The 21,210-nt window shown below is 50.9% G+C and overlaps 1 protein-coding gene across 9 annotated transcripts in view; it reads right to left on the reverse strand.

Annotated features, from left to right (window-relative positions):
* Positions 1-5,049: 5,049 nt before the first annotated feature.
* Positions 5,050-21,210, reverse strand: part of SEPTIN9 (septin 9) — a 258,753-nt gene continuing 242,592 nt past the window's right edge. For all 9 annotated transcript variants that reach the window (XM_027834659.3, XM_043527816.1, XM_007072516.4 and 6 more), the window contains 5 exons: positions 19,534-19,651; positions 14,876-14,971; positions 13,188-13,284; positions 9,829-9,880; positions 5,050-7,805 (listed from right to left, as the gene is read on the reverse strand). In XM_027834659.3, coding sequence (XP_027690460.1) covers positions 7,676-7,805; positions 9,829-9,880; positions 13,188-13,284; positions 14,876-14,971; positions 19,534-19,651 — 493 coding nt within the window. In that variant the 3' untranslated portion in view covers positions 5,050-7,675. The remainder of the gene's footprint in view (positions 7,806-9,828; positions 9,881-13,187; positions 13,285-14,875; positions 14,972-19,533; positions 19,652-21,210) is intronic.

Here is a 21,210-nt window from a genome sequence, read left to right on the forward strand (position 1 = left end):
GAAATAACTATTGGGGGTTGGTTTCTCTAATAGATTGTAGGCCCTTGGGAGAATACACTGGGGAATGCCTCCCTCTATTGAGCCCTTTCAGAAATGCCTTCAACTCTTTATATGGAGCCCAGCATGGGAAGTGTTAGTCTCATTCTCTTTTCTGGCTCATTCAGATGTAACCAGCTGTTAAAGTACATTGAAACCAGAGGGGGAGCTCTTATGGGACCAGTCTAAAAGGGGGATTGTTGTGTTCTCCAGCCAGGAAAGGAAGGGACTCTTCCCCTCCTTTTTCAGGAGAGGCGAGCCCTTCTCTCACTATGCTACCATACCCCCAATTCCTGCTTACTTTAACCTTTGTGTATAGTTGTCCCCTTCAGACCCAAGAGCTGCCAGTGGGCAAAAAGGCCCTTAGGACTTATGGTAGCCAGCAGGGGATGGAGGGACAAGTGGCTCTAGCCAGCCCCCCAGTGAACCTGTTAGCCACAGATCTCTTTTATTCACAGTGAGTACCTCTTGCTGCTGGCCGAGCCTCTGGGGAGGGTCCTTCAGCACACGTGTCTTCAGGCCATTCCTCAGGGCTCCCAGAAAGAACTTTCCTAACTCAGCCCCAGCACTGAGGGGCCAGGCCTCATCACCAGGGTTCTGTAATTGAACCCAGCTGGTCCCCCTTCTGCTTCTCCTTGGGGCTGAATTAACTCCTTCCTGGCCTTTAAGGTGCATGACATCCATTCACAGACCCAGCCAGGTAAATCAAATTCAAATCCCTTCACTTTTTGAGGACCCCTGTATCCAAACTAGCCAAGATCCCTCTCCCTCTCTCTCTAACCTAGATTAACATGGAGCGACATTTAAGTTCCAAACCAATTCCTGCTCCAAGGCAGCTGAAACCCCACGAACAGCTGAGCTCCCAGGATTTCTACTATTTTGGGCCAAAAATCTTGTGACAAGAAGTTGCGAGATTTCATAAAGGGCTGATCTGCCTACAAGCCCTGAGCTGGGTATGAGCTCGCAGTGTGGGTGGAGCCTGTACACTTCTCAAAACACACTGGCAGCTCTTGTATTTTTCATAAATAAAAGTAGAGAGGTTTTTAAACCTTGGGGGAGCAATATTGTATTAACACTCCAGCTGCAGCCAGCAGAGCAGACTGTGCATAATGTGTCAGAGCTTCCTGAGAGCAGCTGGCTTTATTGCTGTCCCCTTTATAAAAACTACCTTTCCATAGCATCCTAACAGCTGGAAGCCATTCGCTGGGCCATTCCCGTGAAATGGCCTTTGACCCCGAGGAATGGTTCTTCAGCCGAGTTGAACGGCATGGTCCCCTTTTCTGAGAAGAGGAATTTTGCCCATCCCAAGCGGTTTCCCAGCATCCCTCTCCATCGTGCCCAAGAACATTTGTTGATACAGCAGAAACATTGGGCTAGCTCAATGCACTCACTGGGCTGGAGCTTGCAATGCGCTGGGCACCCTTTGCTCCCATGTCTGTTGCTTTGTGCAGGAGTAAATCGCTTACAGGCTGAAATAGAATCCTAGGGAAAGCCTGCAGGATGAGGTAATGCTTGTGGGAGCAGGGGGGTGGGCATTACGGCAGTCACATCTCTAGGCGAAGCTCTCCAGCTCATTCGTAAGTGCTACATTATCTACATCCGTCCTTTTTCATAAGAACTTCAGCTCAAGTGGCCATCTGCCCATTGCAATTCACTAAAACAATGAGACGCTCTGTGCAGACAGCTTCACGACTGTAGACTCTTGTTTGTCGGAAGAGAATGGGGGACCAAGAATTTATCTGGACTAATTGGATTTTGGAGAAATGGGAGGAACTTTAATACAAAGTGTTCAGCAATGGACATAACCCCTCCACTATTTAAATTGGGCTAAAAAGGGGGTGCAAGATAAATGAGGTTCTACTGTGTATTGGAGTTGCTAGACAGAAATATTTCACATCTGACAATTATAAGACAACATACTTCCATCCACACGGAAGCACAAAGAACCCACAAAGAGACAGGCAACTCTCGATTTAGTCCCAAGTGGAGCACAGGATCTAGTATCTGTAGCTGAACTGCTCCATAATAGTTACCATAATGTAATTAAATGTAACATCCTTGTAGTGGGGATAATATGAAAAAACCCACCACGGTAACATTTAACTTCAAAAAGGGGAACTACACAAAAATGAGGATGTTAGCTGGAAATTAAAAGGCACTGTCACAAGGGTTAAATACCTTGAAGCAACATAGGCACGATTTAAAAATCCCATAATAGAAGCTCAGATTAAGTGTACACTCCAAATCAGAAAAGACGATAAGAGGACCAAAAGAATGCCAGCATGGCTAAACAGAAAAGTAATGGAGGCTGTTAGAGGCAAAAAGTCATCCTTTAAAATTTACAAGTCAGATCCTAGTGAGGCTATCAGGTAGGTGCACAAACTCTGTCAGTTAAGTATAAGATGGCAGGCCAAGAAATAATTTGAGAAGCAAGTTGCTAAAGATGCAAAAACTAACAGTAAACATTTTTTTTAAGGACATCAGAAGCAGGAAGCCTGCCAAACAGGCAATGGGACCACTGAATGATCGGGGTGCTAACAGAGCACTCAAGGAAGACAAGGCCACTGCAGAAAAGCTAAATGAATTCTTTGCATCAGTCCTCACTGCAGAGGATGTAAGGGAAATATCATAATGCCACTGTATAAATCCATGGTGTGCCCATACCTGGAGTATGTGTCCAGTTTTGGTTGCTCCATCTCAAAAAAGATAGTGGAACTGGAAAAGATTCTGAGAAGGGCAACAAAGAGGATAAAGAATATGGAATGGCTTTCACACAAGGAGAGACTATAAAGATTAGAGCTGTTTACCTTAGAAAAGAGGTGACTAAGGGACAATATGACAGCGGTCTAGAAAATCATGGTTGGCGGGGGGAAAAGTGTTACTTACCCTTTCCCACAATACAAAAACCATGTGTGTGTCACCTGCTGACATTAATAGGCAGCACATTTAATACTAACAAGAGGAAGTCCTTTTTCACACAAAGTACAATTAACCTGTGGAACTCATTGCCATGGGATGTTGTGATGGCCAAAAGTATAACCAGCTTCAAAAAAGAACTAGATAAGTTCATGGAGGATAGGTCCAGCAATGGGTATTAGCCAAGACGGCCATGGGTGTAACCCCATGCTTGGGGCGACCTGAAAACTCTGACTACCAGAAGCTGGGAGGAAAAGCCAAGGGGTGGCTTACTCCAATTGCTTGTTCTTTACACTCTCCCTGAAGGTCTTGTATCGGCCACTGTTAGAGACAGGATACTGGGCTAGACGGACCATTGGGGTGGCCCAATATGGCCATTCTTATAATAATAGTACTTGCCCATGTTGTGAGCCTTTGTGTTGGAAAGGCACATCCCAGTTTCATCTCAGCACAACTTAGTGCTGTCAGGTCAGTACATCCTCTCTTCCTCCATCTGTGCCTGTTTCTTCCCCACCCCAGACCAGCCCCTGAACAATGGCTTAATCATCCTACTCCCAGTGCCAGGGTTCCACCCAGCTTCTTTCCCAACCACCCGTTTCCAGTTCCATGCTACCGCTCCGCCACCCAGGGACTCCAGGGTCCTTCACTGAGACCAGACCTCATTCCTCCAGTGGAGCTGCAGTCACTGGGGAACGTGCATTAAGGGTTTTGCCCCTGAACACTCATCCAAGCAGCATAAGTCTCAGGGAACAGCTATACTTATGCTAGCCAGTGCATGGTGTGCCTGAAAAGTGGGGCCCATCCATGATCACTTCATTCACACTGCAGCTTCTGTTCAGGAACCTCTCCCTTGAGTATCTCCTGTCTGGATCCCATTGGCATAGAGTTTCCCCTGCCCTCAGATCCTCCATCTATGCTGCCTTCACCCCTGCAATTCTTTCCCCCTGCCACACCAACCAGGGCTGGTTCTGGGGCAGGCTGCTCCGTTCAAGGTGGCACAACTACTGGGATTTTCTTTTTGGTTTGGTTTGCCAGGCTGTGATTACATGTGTTTTTGTTTGCTTTGCTGATTGGCTGGCTGCAAGGGCCGGGGTGGGTTGGCTCAGCTGCTGCAGGGAGGGGTGTGCCAAAACCATTTTCTATGCTGACCTGCAAAACAGCTAGGGCCGTTCCTGCTACCTACCACAGTGCTCTGGAGAGAGTGTTGAAGCAGAATATAGGGTACTTAAACGGTCTCTTTTTCCTCTAAGTATCACAGCACCTAGCTGGTTACATGCTGGAGAGGTCCTCATGTCTCAGCCAGCTCCAGCCGGACTCTCCCCTTCTCATTTACAAACCCAGTGAAAATGTAGGAGGTCCTTCACCTCAACAGCGGTTATTGGACCCTGGGCTCTGAACTACCGCTCCCCTCACCTTCCACTTCCTGTCTGGTTTACAGTGCAGCTGATGGGTTCCAATTCTTTGGACCCTTTAGCCTATTAACCCTTTTCTGCTCGGTCCCAGCAAGACCTGAACTGGGACAGGACTGATGGGCCATTGGTGACGCTGAATATGTTCAATGAAGCTTCTTGGTCTTTCTAATGAGTGTTGGTCCAGGAAAGGCTCCTGGTATTGCCTCAAGTGAAATGCAGCCTCTGTTAGAGCAGTACCAGCAACAGGAATGGGAATATATTAGCGGAATGAACAATACAGGAACTGAGGTAGGTCGGTCACCCATAATAGAATTTGGCTAGGATGCTGTGGCTCCCTGTCCCGATTTTTAAGCCTGCTTAGCATCCAACATCTCCACTTATATCCCAGATCCGGCCCAATATCATTATTTTTGAAAGAACCAGAGGGATCTTTATTAGCCACAGGACCTCTTTTATCATATTCAAAAGTGGCACCCCAAATATCCCAGCATGGTGGCACTGGAACTTTAGCAATTCAAAGAAGAGCACTTCCTACAGAGACCCTAACACAATCCCTGCAGCCCCTGAGTTTGCCTTCAGGAAGAAATGTCCTTGCATAGTAAAAGATCCGACACAAGATCAAACTTCCTGAGGTTGTGTGGCTCTGAAAAACAAACAAAACAAAACAAAACAAACAAAACAAACATTTCCAAGTAAGCCTCTTTCCATCTGCATTTGAAACATTTATTTTGGGAAATACATATTAAACACTATTATTTATACAAAAAAGGACTAAATTTGTCATAATGCATATAACACCCAAAAGGCCATATTTAATAGATCTGGATTAATTTTTTTAAACATTTTTTTTTTCCAAAAATTAGATTACAAAGGAGAAAGCGGCATGTCTTGCTTGGCCCAGCTTGAGATACTGTCTAGGAAAGGAGTTTAAGATGGTGATATTTGCAGAAGTGCATCACGCAGAAAAGACTTTCTACCCTCCCCTTGAATAGTCTTTTTAACACTTGAAATACATACGCTTTTCAGTTAATACACAATATTTTGTTTTTGCTAAAATATAGCAAGTCAGCAAGTAAATAATTCATTTTCCTCAACTTAACACAGCTCTGTAAAAATTCCTACTTTTTTCCAGGAGGGGGGTGAAACAGAGTTAAAGGGGAGTACAGATTTTATCTGCAAGGCAAACACACCTGCACAGACACATTCATGTGTCCCATAACCACACCCACCATATAGAACATCTGTCCATGCAGGCATGAAGGGGGGCGATCTTGCAAGATGCTACTTCCCTCTGCTATCATGCAGAATTGGGCCCTGCTAGCCTGTAATTGGTTCCTGTTACCGGCCTGGCATGGACAGTAAGACAGCTGGAAATGGCGTGGAGGGATGCAGCCCTGAGCAGACTCTATGGCTGGGTCTCTGAAGAGTGATGTGTGGGGAGCAGCAGTCTGCAGACACTCCACTGAGGCAGAAGAGCATGCGGGCCTCTGAATCAAGATGAGAGCAACATCCCTCTTCAAAACCTTCTTACCGCCTGTAAACATGTAACTGGTCTCATCCCTCAGGGGGTTCGGGGGGCTCTGCAGGTGTCTCTGTGAGGCTGGAAGTTGGGACACCTTTGCCATTTTGTGGGAGCACCAAGAGGAGACAATCTGGGCACAGTCTTACACCTCCATGGGGGGGGGGGTCAGAAAAGTGATGTTGGGCAGACACCAGAATCTGTCTTGGGGCTGGGTTTTTAGACAGAAGTCGAAGTTGGGCAGTTGGATCTCTGCTCCAAGATCGACTTGCACATGGGTGGTTCTGTCCCTGCTGGATTGGCCCCATGCATGGAGTTTCATTTAAGCACACTTGGCGTTTACGGTAGCTGATCTAAGTCAACAGACCATGTTGGGGATCAGGGACCCTATACTACAAAGCTTGCGTGAGATACCAGTTTAGCCTTTCTTACAGCTGAAGGCTTCTAACAAGCGTGTGGCATGCGGGGCTCGATCTGTGTGCGTGCACATGGTTCTCAAGAGAAAGCATTAGCCAGATTAAGGAACTGGCTATGTACATATAAGTTGCCCAGGTAAAGGAATAAAACAAATTGATTCAACAGCCTCCTCTGGCTTATTTAAAACCTAATAAAACACACAAGTCACACAATACAAAGAATTCCGGCCCCCTGCCCGTGCTTTGCAGAGATGGTTCTGTTCTCAGCCCCCTTCACACACACAAACGTATTCTGAGCCTTCAACAAAGACACTGAATTAAAAATAAATACACCAAGTGTTCCCAGGAAACCAGCCATAGGTATGGTCCAAGCACTGAGTGAGAGGGAAAAGCTGGGAAGAAGAATCTCTGAAGAGTCAATCTCAATAGGCATTTGGCAGGCTGCACAGAGAAACTAGCTATTGCATGGGAGCTGAATTCAAAGGCACTTCTCTCAGAGCGGGCCGAGATTTAGAGATCCGTGAGTCACCCCATGGCATTCCTGGCTTATTGCAGGTGACAGGGAGTGGGGTGAGTGGCTGGCTAGGCACAGGGCTGGGGGCAGAAGAGAGGCGGCAGAGGTCAGCTTGTGATCACTTTCCCTTTCCATCCACATGCCCGCACCTCGCTTACGAAGGCCATGTTTACTTAGAGAAAGCCTTGCCTTCAATGGACGGAGAAGAAAATAAAAGAGCCACATGACGCAGGGTAAAGCCATCTGGTTCCAACTATCTTTACAGACATGATGCGTGGCAGTAAGGAGGGCAGTCCCCGCGCCCCACTCCATGGCGCCGTTTCAAGACACGGAGAAGAGAGAAATCAGATTCATTTCATGATTGGCTTCTGTGAGCAAGAACAGAGAGACTCTCCCCTACCTCCTGGCTTGGATTTCATTATAAAGCAACCCTCCAGCTCCTGGTTAAGCCAGGTGGAGTGAGTTAGAGCAGGCCTTTGCGAGGAGGGGGATCTTCCACCTACCCAGGGATTATGCTTTGGGCTAGTGTTAGAGAATAAATAGAGACTGACTTCTGACTTGGGACAGTCATCTCCTCCCCTCCCCTCACTCCCTCCCCGGCCATCCTGTCCAACCACCCAGCCGCCCCTCACTAAGCCCAACGGGAGCTGAGAACGGAACCCCTGCGCTACGGGGCAGGCCGCGCCAGGGGACTGGCAGTCACCACGTTCTTGATGATAGATACGGCATCAGGTTACTTGGTCAGTTAACATGGGCAGCGCGGGGGAGGGGGACGGTGGCAGAAGAATTATATAAAAATAAAGGGGGTAGGGGAAGAAATGAGAGCGCGAGCGCGTTGGGTCCTGGCGACGGAGAGAGACGGTTACATTTCATTGGCCTCCTGGTCGGCCACGCCGTTGGAGAGCGTGCTCCGGCCCTCGTTCAGCCGCTTCACTCTGTAGGCTTCAAAGTGGAAGCCGCTGGTAATGTCCTTGATGTTCTGCATGTGTGTCCTGAGGGAAGCAGAGAAGCCGGTTAAATGAGATCTCTGTGCGCAGATGTGTAGCCCCACAATGGGGCTTTCACGGCAGCAGAGTCTGCCACCACCTCTTCCATGCTGCCACCTCAGGCCCCGCAATTTCAAGGTCTCTCGCCCTTCTGGTTACTCCTGGAACCTCGAGAATGTGACCCCAATGTAGCTGATGCAGATGGAACAACAGCTCTGAGAGATACCAACTGCCCCTGTTCATTCAAAGTGCCCCAAAGTGGGGGCCTACGGATGTGTGTGGTCCCCTCTACAGGGAGCCCAGCCCAAAGAGCCTACAGGCTCATATTTTGACGCTCTGCAGACTGCGAGTAGGCGGAGCACCTCCAGTGGGCACAGCTTACAGTGTAGGCAGGTCTTGGAAGAGTACTGCCTTTCTCACTCCCCTAACCTCTGCATCTACCCCTCCCCCCATGAAGTGCAGTAGCTGAGTGGTTAAGACACTCAAGTACAATTCTGAAAGTCATGGGTTCAAGTCTTGCTCAATCTCATGCAAAGACCACTTTCAGTGCACCAGGCCCCCAAATGGGCCCTCATCTGCTAAAGGCAGTAGGACGCGATGCTGGCCAGATCGCCCCTGGGTGCCGTGGGGTAGGAAACAGATGTGCCTTAACCACTTTGGCCTGATGAGCTATTGACTCAGGGAAACTTTGATAACCGGGGGGACAGACAAGAGCAGCTTGGCTTCCCATTCCCCTATGGGAGGAATCACTCATATGGGAGAAGAGGTGGTAGCACAGAGCTTTGATCAGCCCCCTCTCCACAACTCTGTTTCTCTCGATTCCCTGTTGTTCTGAGGAGGGCATTGACAGGTGATCCAGGAAGGAAGGGCTTGGCTGTGGGATTACTGTTGGAGGAAAGGCTCCAGGCAGATCTAGCCTGGCTCACAGGGGAGGTATTGCGCCTTACACACTATTTGCAGGGTCGGGGGAAGCCCATACCTCAGGGCTGACTGCCTAGGGGGGGTTATGGGGAGTGGTGGAATACGCTCAGCTAAACAGCCTGCATTGGCAGGGAATGGCTGCCACAGGTTTCCCCAGTTCAGAGCTCTCTGCAGCTTTGCTACCAGTGGAGGAGGCTTTTCCTCTCACAGGAGCCCTTACGCACAACTCTGCAACCATCACACCCTCTCTCAGTTTGCCGCCCGCCCTTTAGTCTGAAAAGCACTTCTGAGAGCAGCGTGACTCACACCCAAACAGCAGGTTGGCCCGTCTCAAAGTCAGGCGGCGTGTCAGTCATGTCTTTCACACAGGAGCTGACCAAATGGCCCCTGGACTCCAGTGTAATATCTCCAACAGTGATCGGTGCTAGGGGCTTCAGGGAGAAGCCTGGAATTCCTAGAATCCATATATCATGAGGGGAAGTTTTCCCCCAATCCAAGCTGGCAATCAACTTAAGCCATGATACACAAGGTCCAACGCCCCTTATCTCTTTACCCTAGCTGGCGTGACTGCAGGACTAGTCTTATTTGTGCAGGAAGTTTTAGGCCTGGAGGTGGTTACTCTTCAGAAGGGTTTAAATGGGGTTTAGAGCATCACCTTTGCTACTGTAGGGAACCACACCTGGGATTCCACTCACTAGTATGAGCCCAGTGCTACAGCAGCCAACTGGAGGGCACGGAGGTGTATGGTGGCAATAGGCAGCTGGCACGGTGATGCAGGAGACACTGGGACTGAAGCAATCTTTGGGATGCCTCTATGGTGGGTATTGCTAGTCTGACAGCAGGACTCCCTTCCCATTCCCTACTCCCTAACTTCTGCTGGCCAGTGCACCCAGGAAGCCCCCTAGTTCACGTCCTCATTCAAGAGGCTACGGGTTACACAGCAGCTGTTGCTACTGTGGTCTGCAAGAAGCAAAGGCAGAGAGGATAAAGCAGCTCATGCACCAAGCAACTGCTGAGCTCTGCCCTTCCCTTTGATGCCACCTGCTGGCAGAAGTGACACGAATACAACAATGGCGTCTCTTTCTCACCCAAGAGCAGTTATACCGACCTGATCAGGAGATCCCGCAGATAAGCAAACTCACAGTGTGTCGTGTTCTCAACTGGAAAGGAGAAGAGGAGGCAAACCGTTAGGGCACAGCCCAGAACACAGCCACATTTCCTGAGCAAGCCAGCAATTTCAGGACAAGCCGGGCTCTGGCTTTTGTTTCAGAATTAACACCAGTGCACGGTGGGCACAAACAGCCTGGAGCAGGGGCTTCAGCCCAGCAGAAGGATCACTCCGCTGAGGGATTCCACGGGCTTAAAATCAATGTTTGCCTGTCATGAGGAAAAGCCTCTTCGCCATCATAAGCCAGGATATTTACACAGAGGCTCATTAGCTGTTACCTGCCTAAAGAGCAGCTGGCAAGAGACAGGAAGAGCTTTCGTGTCTGTTTCGTCTGCTCACGCTCACTTGCTGCTGGAGCGAACACCCTCCAGTGTAAGTCCACTACCACTTCACTGCGTCACCCAGGCAAGGGGCACCAACTGAGTCCTCGCAAACAACGAACCTGTTTCAACGTAAGTGTCTCCCGAGATGGCCGGGGGTAACCAGAAAGGCGAAGGGAAGTATGGTTTTGTGGTTAAGGCCCTGGACTGTGACTCAGTAGCCCTGGATTCAATTCCTGGCTTTACCCCAGACTTCCAGTGGGACCTGGAGCAGATCGCTGTGCCTTAGTCTGCCCCTCCCCCCAATCTTGATTCATGCTGTGGAATGACATGATCTACTATTGGGACTGTTCTGATTAAAAGCGGCGTGGAGCGAAAAGCCTTGAAAAAAGATCACTGTGCTGTCTGATCATCCTGTGTCCTGCTCTCAGCACACGGTGTGTTTGAACGGTGCTGTTGGTCTAATTCAGAGGGACATATCCCTGGGCCAAGGAAAGCGTCTTCTCCTTTGTTTTCTACATGGCTGAACACAATGCTCAAATAGTAAGCAGATTAACAACACTATTTCTGCCACATAACCAATGGCAAACATTGGGTCCTTGAGTCTCCCTATACTGAAGGCAGATACCTCACACCTGAAGGATGACCAGCATTTCTCACAAACCCAGCCAGGACCATCACTGCCAAGCCCCGAGAGTTACCAAGAACTAGCCACAAGAGGGCATCCGAGGGTTTAAAATAAAATGGGTTCCTTTGGCATCTTTGTTAAGTGCTTACTCGAAATAGGATTTCTATAAAAAGAATCGTAAAATCAGAAAAAGCTCTGAAATGGAAGGTGGGGGGAGAAGAGAGGGAGGGAGCAGTGAAATCACATGGACTGTGCCTCTGGGATCCTAGCTACCGAGAGCAGAGCATGTGTCGCACTGATAGAGGTAGGCGTCCCCAATGAAATGCTGGTGGGAGACTGACTGTGGAAGGAAAGAAGGGAGGGGAAAAAAAAAAGAGGAAGGCAGAGGGGAAGAGGAGGAAGAAAGGAAGGTGCAGCACATGGTGGGGAAGAGAGAAGAACAAATCCTGTGAGAGTCCTGGACAGAAGGACGATTCAAACGCCCCAGCGGGTGCTGAGAGGCGGCCCGTCTGCACAGACGCCCTCCCCCGCAGGCAGCCAAGCATTCGGTTTCAGGCTCCTGCAGCAATTGAGGAGACCGGCTTGGTGCATGGAGGGTTCCTTCCAGAGGTAAGGCAGGGAGGGCCTGAGGAGCTGGACATGGCCATTTGTGGGCCCTTTCATGAAGCAGCAAGACTCAAAAAGGGCTGTGCGCCCCCTGCAGGCACCGGTGGGATGGGCAGGAGAGAGGGGGCTGGGAAGAAGGGCCCTGCCCCCACTCAACTTGATCCCAGCGTTTTCAGAGAGGCAAAAGATGTCACCACTCGGTATCCGTCACTCCCAGCCTCTGCGGATTAGGGGATGGGGATAGGTGGGCGGAGACTATTCCGTGGGGCAGAGAAAGTCGTACACTAGTCCCAACTGAGCACAGTGGCTACTGCGAGTGCAGTTGAATCCACTGAAGGTGACTTGCCAAAAAAAAAAAAAAAAAGTCCTAAATTGGGGCTGTGCCCATTTTTGCTCCTTTGGACAGATAAAAGCTGCCAAATGGGAATGCCACCTCCTAACGGGCACACTCTCCTCCTCAGCGATAGCAGACATGTCCAGTCTTTCCTGGAGAATCATTGGGAGGCAGCAGAGATGGGTGTGGGGAGCTCTAGGACCTTGCAGAGATAGAGGGGGTGAATATGTAACAAAGGCCTGCTCTCTCCAGTGTATGTTGGCCCTTGTAGTTAAACAAGGGACAGCCCAACCCCCACAATAGCTCTCTTAGAATATCATCCTCTCCTCCCTGTTCTCTAGTCTTCAGGGCAGACCAGATGATTCTGATGGAAAATGCACGCGGAATCCCCATCCCCTCACGCGCTCCCTTCCCGTCTTTCTCCATCAGAAAGCGGAAGTTTCAGGTCACCTCGGACTCCAGATTTCCAGGCTCATCTGCACCATCAATGACTGCAGGCTAGGGAAATGGAGATTTCTAGAGCCTGTTAAGAGAATCTCCACACTTACATGGCACTCCCACAGCCAGGCCCCTCCTTTGGGGCAGTTGTTGAACAAGAGAAAGATGCTGGCATCGGGGCAGAAGACAGGTGAGAAGGGAGACAACAGAAAGGAAAACAGCGGAAGCAGTGGAGGATCCTCCCCTCCTAACCAGCGGTCAGGAGAACAATGAAAGGGCTCAGAAATGACCCTGCTCTCACCCTCAATCCCAGAGTGGGATGCCTAGGAAGCGGAGCTCTTGATCTGTATTACAGTAGCACCTTCACTGGCCTCCGCTGAGATCAGGCTCCATTGTGCTAGGCATGTACACACTAAGACACTGCCTGCTCCAACGAGCTTACAGTCTAAACAGACAAGACAGAGAAAGCGGGAAGAGGGGAGACAGGTTCCGCGAGTGGCAGTGGCTTGCTCAAGGTCACAGCAGCTCAGTGGCAGAGCGAGAAACAGAACCCAGGTCTCCTGGACTCGAGCCTGGTGCCCTAATCACTGGGCCATACTGCCTTCCTTATGACCACTTATCAAACACCAGTGCTTCCCCATCAACAGCAGCCGTGTAATCTCCTCTGTAGGGCCCCAACACCGTACTGGAGGGAACCTCACACGTGTCTGCTTCTCTGCAGATGGAGAGCTGCTGGAGCAATTTCACACAGGCTGCTCTGGGATGAGACCCCCAGCTCTGCCGTGCCATGAGGCTTTCAAGAGCCACTCCCATCGCAAACACTAGAGCAGGGTCCAGTTCTGTTCTGTAGAGGGCAGTGGTGCACGCTCTATCCACATATTGCACATGCTTCCAATTACCGCCTTTTGACTTCCCGTTCAAACACTGCAGAAAACAGACAAGGGGGTGGGGGGCAAACAACGACAGCCCCTACCTTCAATGGTGCCCCACTTTGTTTTCCTTCCAAGAATTCTTCTCCCGTTAACCTGGTATTCCTGGTCACTGCCCACCACTGCAAACGGAATCATTTCCTGGAGGGACAGAGCATAGCGCACAGGTTAACGGCTTCATCCTGGAAGCCAACAGGTAAACCAACTGGACGGAGTGGCCTTGGGTAGGATAATCCACAGCCAGCCCAGCAGGCAAAGCAGTTATGGTATGTGTCTAAGAGCTCTGGTCTCTGGGCTGTAGGTCTAGCCTCGGGAGAAATCTGCAGAGGGGATTTTTTACTGAAGAGTTTCACAGGAACATCTCCATAGGTTCGACTTGTCTGTTTCCACTGCACTTTAATGGGGGCGATGCATCTTCAGCACAGCAACGGAGGCTAGATACATCACCGCCGCCATGTGTGGGGCCAACCTGACAGCAGCTGCTCTCCCAAGAAGGGACAGGCTTCCTCGGCTTCCCTTTGGGAGACTGGTGGTAGCTCTCTGAAATACGGCAGGCAGATAGGACTAAAAATAGGGGATTGGGGGCTTTCAAAAACCAAAGCGAGGGGATGCATCACCTCAGCAAGTGCTGGGAAGGGCCTCACACACAGCTCTGTGAATGCTGTGAGCACCATTTGTTGCAGCACCCACTGCTGCTCCAATCGCAGACACCAATAAAAATCTGCCAATGCATCTCTATCCTGGCCACTCCCTTCCAATCGTGTCCCTCTCTGCTATCTCTTACTATTTAAAACCTTCAATCAATAGTGCTGCCAGAGGGAAATGCTCCTCAGAGAACAGGATGCCTCCACCCAGAGCGCAGCAGGAAAAGGGCATCACCTGCACATGGCTTGGCAACAGAGCAGTGCAACAGTGCGGAGGGGCTCCCCTGCCCATTTGTTAAGGGCTGCTGAGGGAGAATCATAGCCTAGGAGGAAGCTGCAGCAACACCTCAAAGGGCAGGAGGGCTTGAAAGAGTGGCAGAAAGATGACACTAGCCCATCACTAATGGCTGATTGGCTGCCCCACTGCCAGCCGTCACACCTCGGAGTCAGAAAATACCAGTGGGTGGCAAAGGGCTGGGAAACGTTCTCATTCAGAGCCCTCCTCTTCCTAGCCTAGCTCCCCAGCCTGGCTTTGCCCCCAGGGCCCTTGTTGGGCAAATACCATGGTCCAGCATGTCACATTTAGGGAGCCACACTCTAACAGCCAGGCCAGTTCTCAATGAGCCGTCTGGAAACAAGTCACAGCCCCAGCCCCCAAACGCCAGCCACAGGAAGCCTTCGCTTGCTCCTCTGAGTGCAGCAACAGCCAACATTCCCCAAGGCTCAGACCAACGGTGTCAGGGACACAACACAGGAAGGAAGGCCACTCTACCTACTTTCCTATCCCTGTGGGAGGGAAGTGCAGCAAACACCCAGCCAGCCTGCTGCCAGAAGGATGGGGCTCAGCATCCCAGGCTATGGCTGAAATCAGGCAATTCTCATGACCTGGGGAGCAAATCTCCCACCCACTCTTTCTATATTGTCTCCAGTCTCTGTGCACAAACAGGGGTAAAGTGCACCAGCCTTGGAAAGGAAATACAGGCACTTTGCTGAACCCCCCAAAATCTTCACAAGCCTCTGGAGCTGTAGGGCCCAGCCCGAAGAGCTCTGGGCCACAGTGCTATAGGACAAAAGCACCATCCACTCACTCTGAATTTCTCATTCACAAGCCGGTCCTCGGAGTCTTCGTCAAACTCCTTCTGGGGATACACGTCGATGTCATTGGAGAGCAGGTCGGCCGTGATCTGAAGAAGACGGACATGGAAAGGACACCATGTTAGACTCCATGACCATGGCTGCTGCCTTTCAGCCTCCCCAGCAGCATAGCAAGGCTGCACCCTGCGCAATACTGAATGGCCATAGAACAACTCGAAGTCCTTTCCAGCTTGGAACTAGCCAGGCAACCTTGCGTCCCCTCCCCTCCTTACTGCTCAGTGAAGGATGCGAGTTTCAGTGCTAAATATCCACCCAGCCTGAAGTGCAGCCCATGAAGTTCTAGAAGATCCTCTCTCCATCACCCCACCGCCCCCAGGATAGCGTCCGTCTCTGAGCGGAGCAGAAGGCCACACAGATCAAGATGAAGCACTGCAAGCTGGACCCCGCCTTCACATTAAAAAGACAAAGGGTAGTGACAGCCTGCACCATGGGCAGCAAGTCAGGGCGACCGTGCACCTCCCAGGCACATGCTCCTGAGACTGGAGGTGGGCAAGTTTGGGTGCTCCAGAGTAAGCTAGCAAGTCACTTTCTGGTATTTGTGTCTTGCTCACATTCCCTGGAAGAGGAACCCCAGATCTTGTGCTGCATATCCTGAGAGGGGTCACGTGGGGGCAGGAACACACAGCTCAGTGAAGTGTAGATGCACGAACTTGCTCTTTCTATCCCTTCAGATAGGCGCTGCAGCTGGCCATGAATGAGAACAGTGCGCCTCTGTCCAGCCTGACACCGTGGGGAGAAAACCATGGTGTTCAATGGCATTGGCCACTGCAACGGCAGTCATCTTGGCTGATACCTGGCAAACCAAGCCAGCAGCTTCCAGAGCTGAGAGCATGAGCTAAAGCTGCAGGCTCTTGAGGGTTGTGTTCAGTAGCTGGGCAGCGTAACAGACTCCCATCCTCTGGGGATCGAGCTCAGAGGAAGACAGACACACACTGATCAGTGGGTTATGCCACCATGGACCCCGCACAGGATAACACCACAGGAAAGAGGCACCCCGCGCCGAGAAGCACAGTGGAGCAGCGACACCCAAGCCCCAGGTCCTGAAGAGCCTGGAATGGGGTCTCGGAAACCCATTTCAGTTGCAAACAAACCATCTGCCAGGAGCCTTGCTCTGAGGGAGCCTCATTTTGCAGCCTGGGATCTGCTATGTGTCTGAGACAACACCAAAAGGTTCTCCCCTGTTAGACACCGGGCTGATCCTCTGCCACCTACTCAGCCACTCCCTCCCCCAGATCCATGGGCTTGAGGTGGAGGGGTGGCTCATACTTCCCTTGGCACACCATACACTGCTCCTCACTGCCTTAAGCAGACGGTAGCATTGGATCGTTCAACAGTGATGTCATTCCCTCCTCCACACCGGGCCTAAAGGGCAGAGCATCCTACCCAGATAGGGGGACGGTCTGTTAGTCTAGATCAGTGTCGGTTTTAAACCAAGCACTAGCACTGCACCATTCACCCGGGAAGAATGGCAGATTTTCAGTTCCTGAATCCAACCGGGCATCAGTGTCAGGGATTTTCAAGCTCCTGAATCCTGTAATGTGCACGGGAATTAGCAACCCTGACACCAAGGGGTGTGTGCAGGGTGTGCTGGCCCACACTCCCCAGTGCTGTGAACATCTCGCTGTGGTTCATGCATTAGACACACACTGATACCAGGTTCCTGGAGGGAGATTCGGGTGCCATCAGCACCAGAACACACCTGTGCTGTTTGTCTTGAAGAAAACTCACGTTTGAATCCAAGTCTGAATGGTGCCAGTGCCATGAGGCTGGCACTGGCTCTAGATCAGCCCTGCATTTCAGGGGAAGTGAACCCCCTCTCCCAAGCCAGAAACATCCACTCTGACAAACTTCCCCACCTGAGAGCACCCTCCGTTCTTGTGGGCGGGGGAGTCACATAACACCAGCAAAGATATGCTGCGGTTTCAGGAGCAGGCTTGGCTTTAATGTGGGAAGGTACGACTGTGCAGGTCTTTGGACTCCACTTTGGTGCAAGTTAACAGAGCACTGGCATAAATCTGGAATAATGCCACCCAGCCCATGGGAATTATCCCAACTTAAGAGAGAACAGAATCTGGACCTACTGAGATCTGAATGGGGACAAGACAGCCACTGGTGGTTAATATTCCACCACCACTAAGCTACAATGGGCCAGAAAGCAGAGTTTAAAGGCAGTTCCAGCTAAATCACCTTCCAATACACTATGGCCACCTAATGCAGATGAGGCCATTGCATATTACAGCTGTGCACGTGTGTATAGATCTAGAGAGAGACACACTCACACACGCCTAAGCACTATTGCCAGAGCCATATTGGACCACTTGGAGGGCCAGATCCTCAGCTGGTGTAAAGCAGCCCAGCTCCACTGTCTCCTGATTTACATCAGCTGAGGATCCAGAGCTGCTGGCTGGTTCCGTTGGAGCCCGTTGAGGAAGGGGTGCAAGGTGTCCAGTCTCACATGGCGCATAGACCAACTTAGTTACATTTTTCACCTCCCTTTGGGAAGGATTTTCAGAGTCTGGTTATAATCAAAAATGTAACTCAATAAGAAGAAGGAACTTCTTACCCCGCCTTCCTGCTACCATGGGCCAGTGCTGCTCAGAGACACCCCTGCCACCCAATTAGAGTGAATAGCGTGGTACAGGGCTGAAACAGCGGAGGGAAAAATTTGCTGAGTCTTCAAGTTCTATCTGTTCCTGCTTCCTTGACAAATGCAAGTTTAGTCCATTAACTGCAAAGCCAATACGGCACCAGGAGAGCCAGCTGGATTCTATTGCGCCTGACGCGTCAACAACATTGTCAGCTCAGTTCCGAGCTCAGCTTTTGTTGCCAAGGATGATATCTGAGGCACAGGGAGCCAAGCTGGATTTTCAGATTCCAGACTGATTCTAGCTCCAGCAGCTAGGCAGACGGAGAGGGAGCGACACATACGCGTGCACGAGCCTTGTAACTTCTGAACTGAGCAAACGGCATGTGGAAAAGTCATCGGGAAAGACCAGACTACAGCAGGCTAGACCGTCGGTCGTTACAACCCTTCCCCTGACTGCAACAGCTCCTCACTTGTCCCCGAGAGCACGGGATGCTGATAACACGCAGCCTGGGCTGGACCACAAGATTTGGCTCCATTTCCAGAACTTTGCTTGGCCCTCTGTAGAATGGATTCAGCTATGAAATTTGGATTCAACCCCCCCGCCCCCGGTCAGATTGGTGGTTTCAATTCATGGCCCTCGCTCCCATGGATGGGACAGGGGGATGCTCAAGCCAGCTCTGAACCCCAGCTGGTGGATGACGTTCAGTGAGCAGGGCAGCTCCTCCCCTTCCGCAGCGATGCTTTGAGTAAGACTACATCCAGGAAGGCTTCAGAGCCCTGTAGCCTCTCTCCACAACCCACAGCATCCCCCGATGACCTGGATATGACAATCTGTGCTCTCCCCACCACCCCGAGAGTCCCTCCCCAGGCAGAATGTTAGCAAACCCTCTCTGCATAGCCTTGCTATATTGCCCAAGGTAAGAATGGGCTGAAATCAAACTGGGAATCTCTTTGCTTCTGTTGCTCCAAGTCAGATGCTTATGGAGACATTTGAGCATGTGGATTTAGCTGTGCTTCATAATTTTCCTTCACTGCCTTGAGCCTGGATTTACAATGAACCCTTTCACCTCAAGCTATTTGCTACCACATGCAAAGCCTCCCTCTCTGCTGGGCTCTTATGGGTTAATACCGGATTAGAGGACCAGGACATCCTGAAGTCAGCCGGACAACCCTGAGACCCCTTTCCCTGCCATTTACCTGACTCCGCCCCTTGCCCGTTTCCTTCCTGCGTCAGCCTCGCTGCATTCCGCGGGGGTATTTATGGAACGCTGGCTGAGCTATTGGGTTGGCAAAACCCAGGCTATTCATGCTCAGAATGGCAATTCAGACTCGAGAAGCAGCAATCCAAGAGGCGACTGGTGGCTTGCTTATTTCTGCAGCGCATGCTGAGACCATCACGCCTGCAGCAAAATCGTTGGTCATATTATTGGATTTATAGCCCTTTGAAAGCCAAAGCAAAGCAGCGGCACCACGAGGAAACAGCACGCTTGGCTGTAGACTGAGACAGCCTCTTATGGGCTCCCCACCTCACCAACCTCCAGCTGATGCAATCAAGGGAACTGCACGGTTTGCTTCCCCCGTCAATCTCAAAGCGGACCTCAGCATGCATACATTTTGGCCTGGATTCTGTATCATTGCAGGATGCTGTGCAGTAATATAAGCTCCCCAAAAAGGGCTCAGAGGCTCGACATACAGCAGGACCAGCCTCCTAAAAACCATAAAAACAGCCTGGGGGGGGGAAAAAATAAAACAGCCATGCAGAGGGAGACCAAGAGCTTGAAATCCATTGTGAGCTGACAGAGATCCAAGGGAAACACAAGGAACTGTTTGGAGGCGAAGGCCCTTCCTCCTGCCACATGGGATCACTCAGAGCTGCAGCCTAAGGAATGCTCTGGGCTCCAGGCCAGCCCTTAGGCTTTGCAGCCCTGCAGGGGGCGGTGGGGAAGGGAGGTAGGGAGGGAGGGAGAAGAAGTGCCGGCTGGGGAGTGGCTGCCATCCCCTTACCCTTTTTTTGAAGTAGTCTCTCTCCTCCAGCGTTAATGTGTCGGCTTTGGCGATGACTGGCACGATGTTAACCACTTTGCTCAGGCGTCTCATGAATTCGATATCTAGCGGTCGGAGGCTAAAAGCACAGCAGAGAAGAAAGGGAATCAGACTTCAACAGTAGCGACGTAGGGGCTGTTTCAGGGGGAGAATCCCCAGCACAGAAAGGGTATTTAGAGCCTAGGGAAGTGGGGGAGTAATTTTGTAACGCTGGAGAACATCCCTCTCTAATCAACATTTTCTTAAAAGCATGAGAGGGGGATAGAGACAGACACATGCTTTGTGGACACAAATACCGAAACATCCCAGGTTCCATTTTCCAAGTGCCCTGCAATCATTTATTAACCCTCCACACTCTGTGAAGGAGGAGAGGATTTTTATCTTCATGGGGATTCTCAGCCACAGAGGATTTTAAGGAACTTGTCACGGCTACACAAGTCTGTCGCAGAGCCGGGATCAGCACTCAGGCATTCCTGGCTGGGTTCGGTCTGCTAAGCCATCCTGCCTTCCTTGTGCAATGGAACTGGACAGTTTAAGGGTGACCCATTGTATAAAACTTTGTCCATCCTGGCACCTGATCAGAATGAAGTGGAATCATGACCCTTCCCCCTCCCCCCCATCCCCCACCCCCGCGCAGAGTAACTGGCCTAAGGACCACACGCTTTGTACTGACCCCTCTGCACAGGGGTGAATTTCACCCAAAACGACAGACCAGCCAGTGCAGATACAAAGCATGACTTGGTTAATGCCCACACTGAGAAGTAGCAGTGGGACAGATTACTCTACTTCCACAGCGGGGTTAGCGAGGACATGAAGCATGAAGGGAAAAACAGATGCCCCAAAGCTACAAGGAATTCACAACCCAAATGATTGTCCTTCTTAAGATCCCAGCTAGAAGGCTGTCTAAAACCAAGAGTGGCCTCAAGTCTCGTTAACAGCTGGCCAGCAGCTTAAGGGAGCTAACTCCATCCACCCGAGCAAACTGCTGGAACACAAGGCCAGGATTGTTTCTTTTGGCCCAGATGCTGCTGGGGTCCAGAACACTCCTGCCCCTTGCGAAGAACAAACACAATTTGGGTATTTGGATTTGCAGCTAGTTGTGTTGACCTGAGTGAGGCACGATCCCCCTGCCCGCTCCAACTACCTCATCAGGCAGCCAGACATGATGCCAGGGAGATAAGCCATTGCCATGGGGCTGAGAGGCCCCAGCCAGCCTGGGAAGCAGAGTGGTAAGAAGAACAAGCTACTGTAAAGAAGCGAGCGCAGTGTCATGTATAGTGCCTGGATACAGGGAGCACTGAAGCCCCTTGGGTGAGGGAAATCCCAAGGAATTTGCCTGCTTGAAACTGGCCAGAGCACGCCAGGGTAGAAGTGGAGGCAGGGAGTATGAGGAAAGGGCGCAGCCAGGCCAGTGCTGGAGCCAAAGGGCGAACACTAAATTAATGCAACTTCATATGAATCAATCCTTGCCTCGCTGTCCTGCCTCACAGATGGGGGTGCATTTATCCCCAAGGTACAGTGGGGGAAACTGAGGCACGGAGTGGCCAACATGTCTTGCCCAAGGCCATACAGCAACTTAGTGGCAGAACTGGGTCTACACACCAGCTCTCCTAAACCCCAGTCCTATTCTGTAAACTG

This window comes from Chelonia mydas, chromosome 14, assembly GCF_015237465.2.
Source record: "Chelonia mydas isolate rCheMyd1 chromosome 14, rCheMyd1.pri.v2, whole genome shotgun sequence".
NCBI lineage: Eukaryota > Metazoa > Chordata > Testudines > Cheloniidae > Chelonia > Chelonia mydas.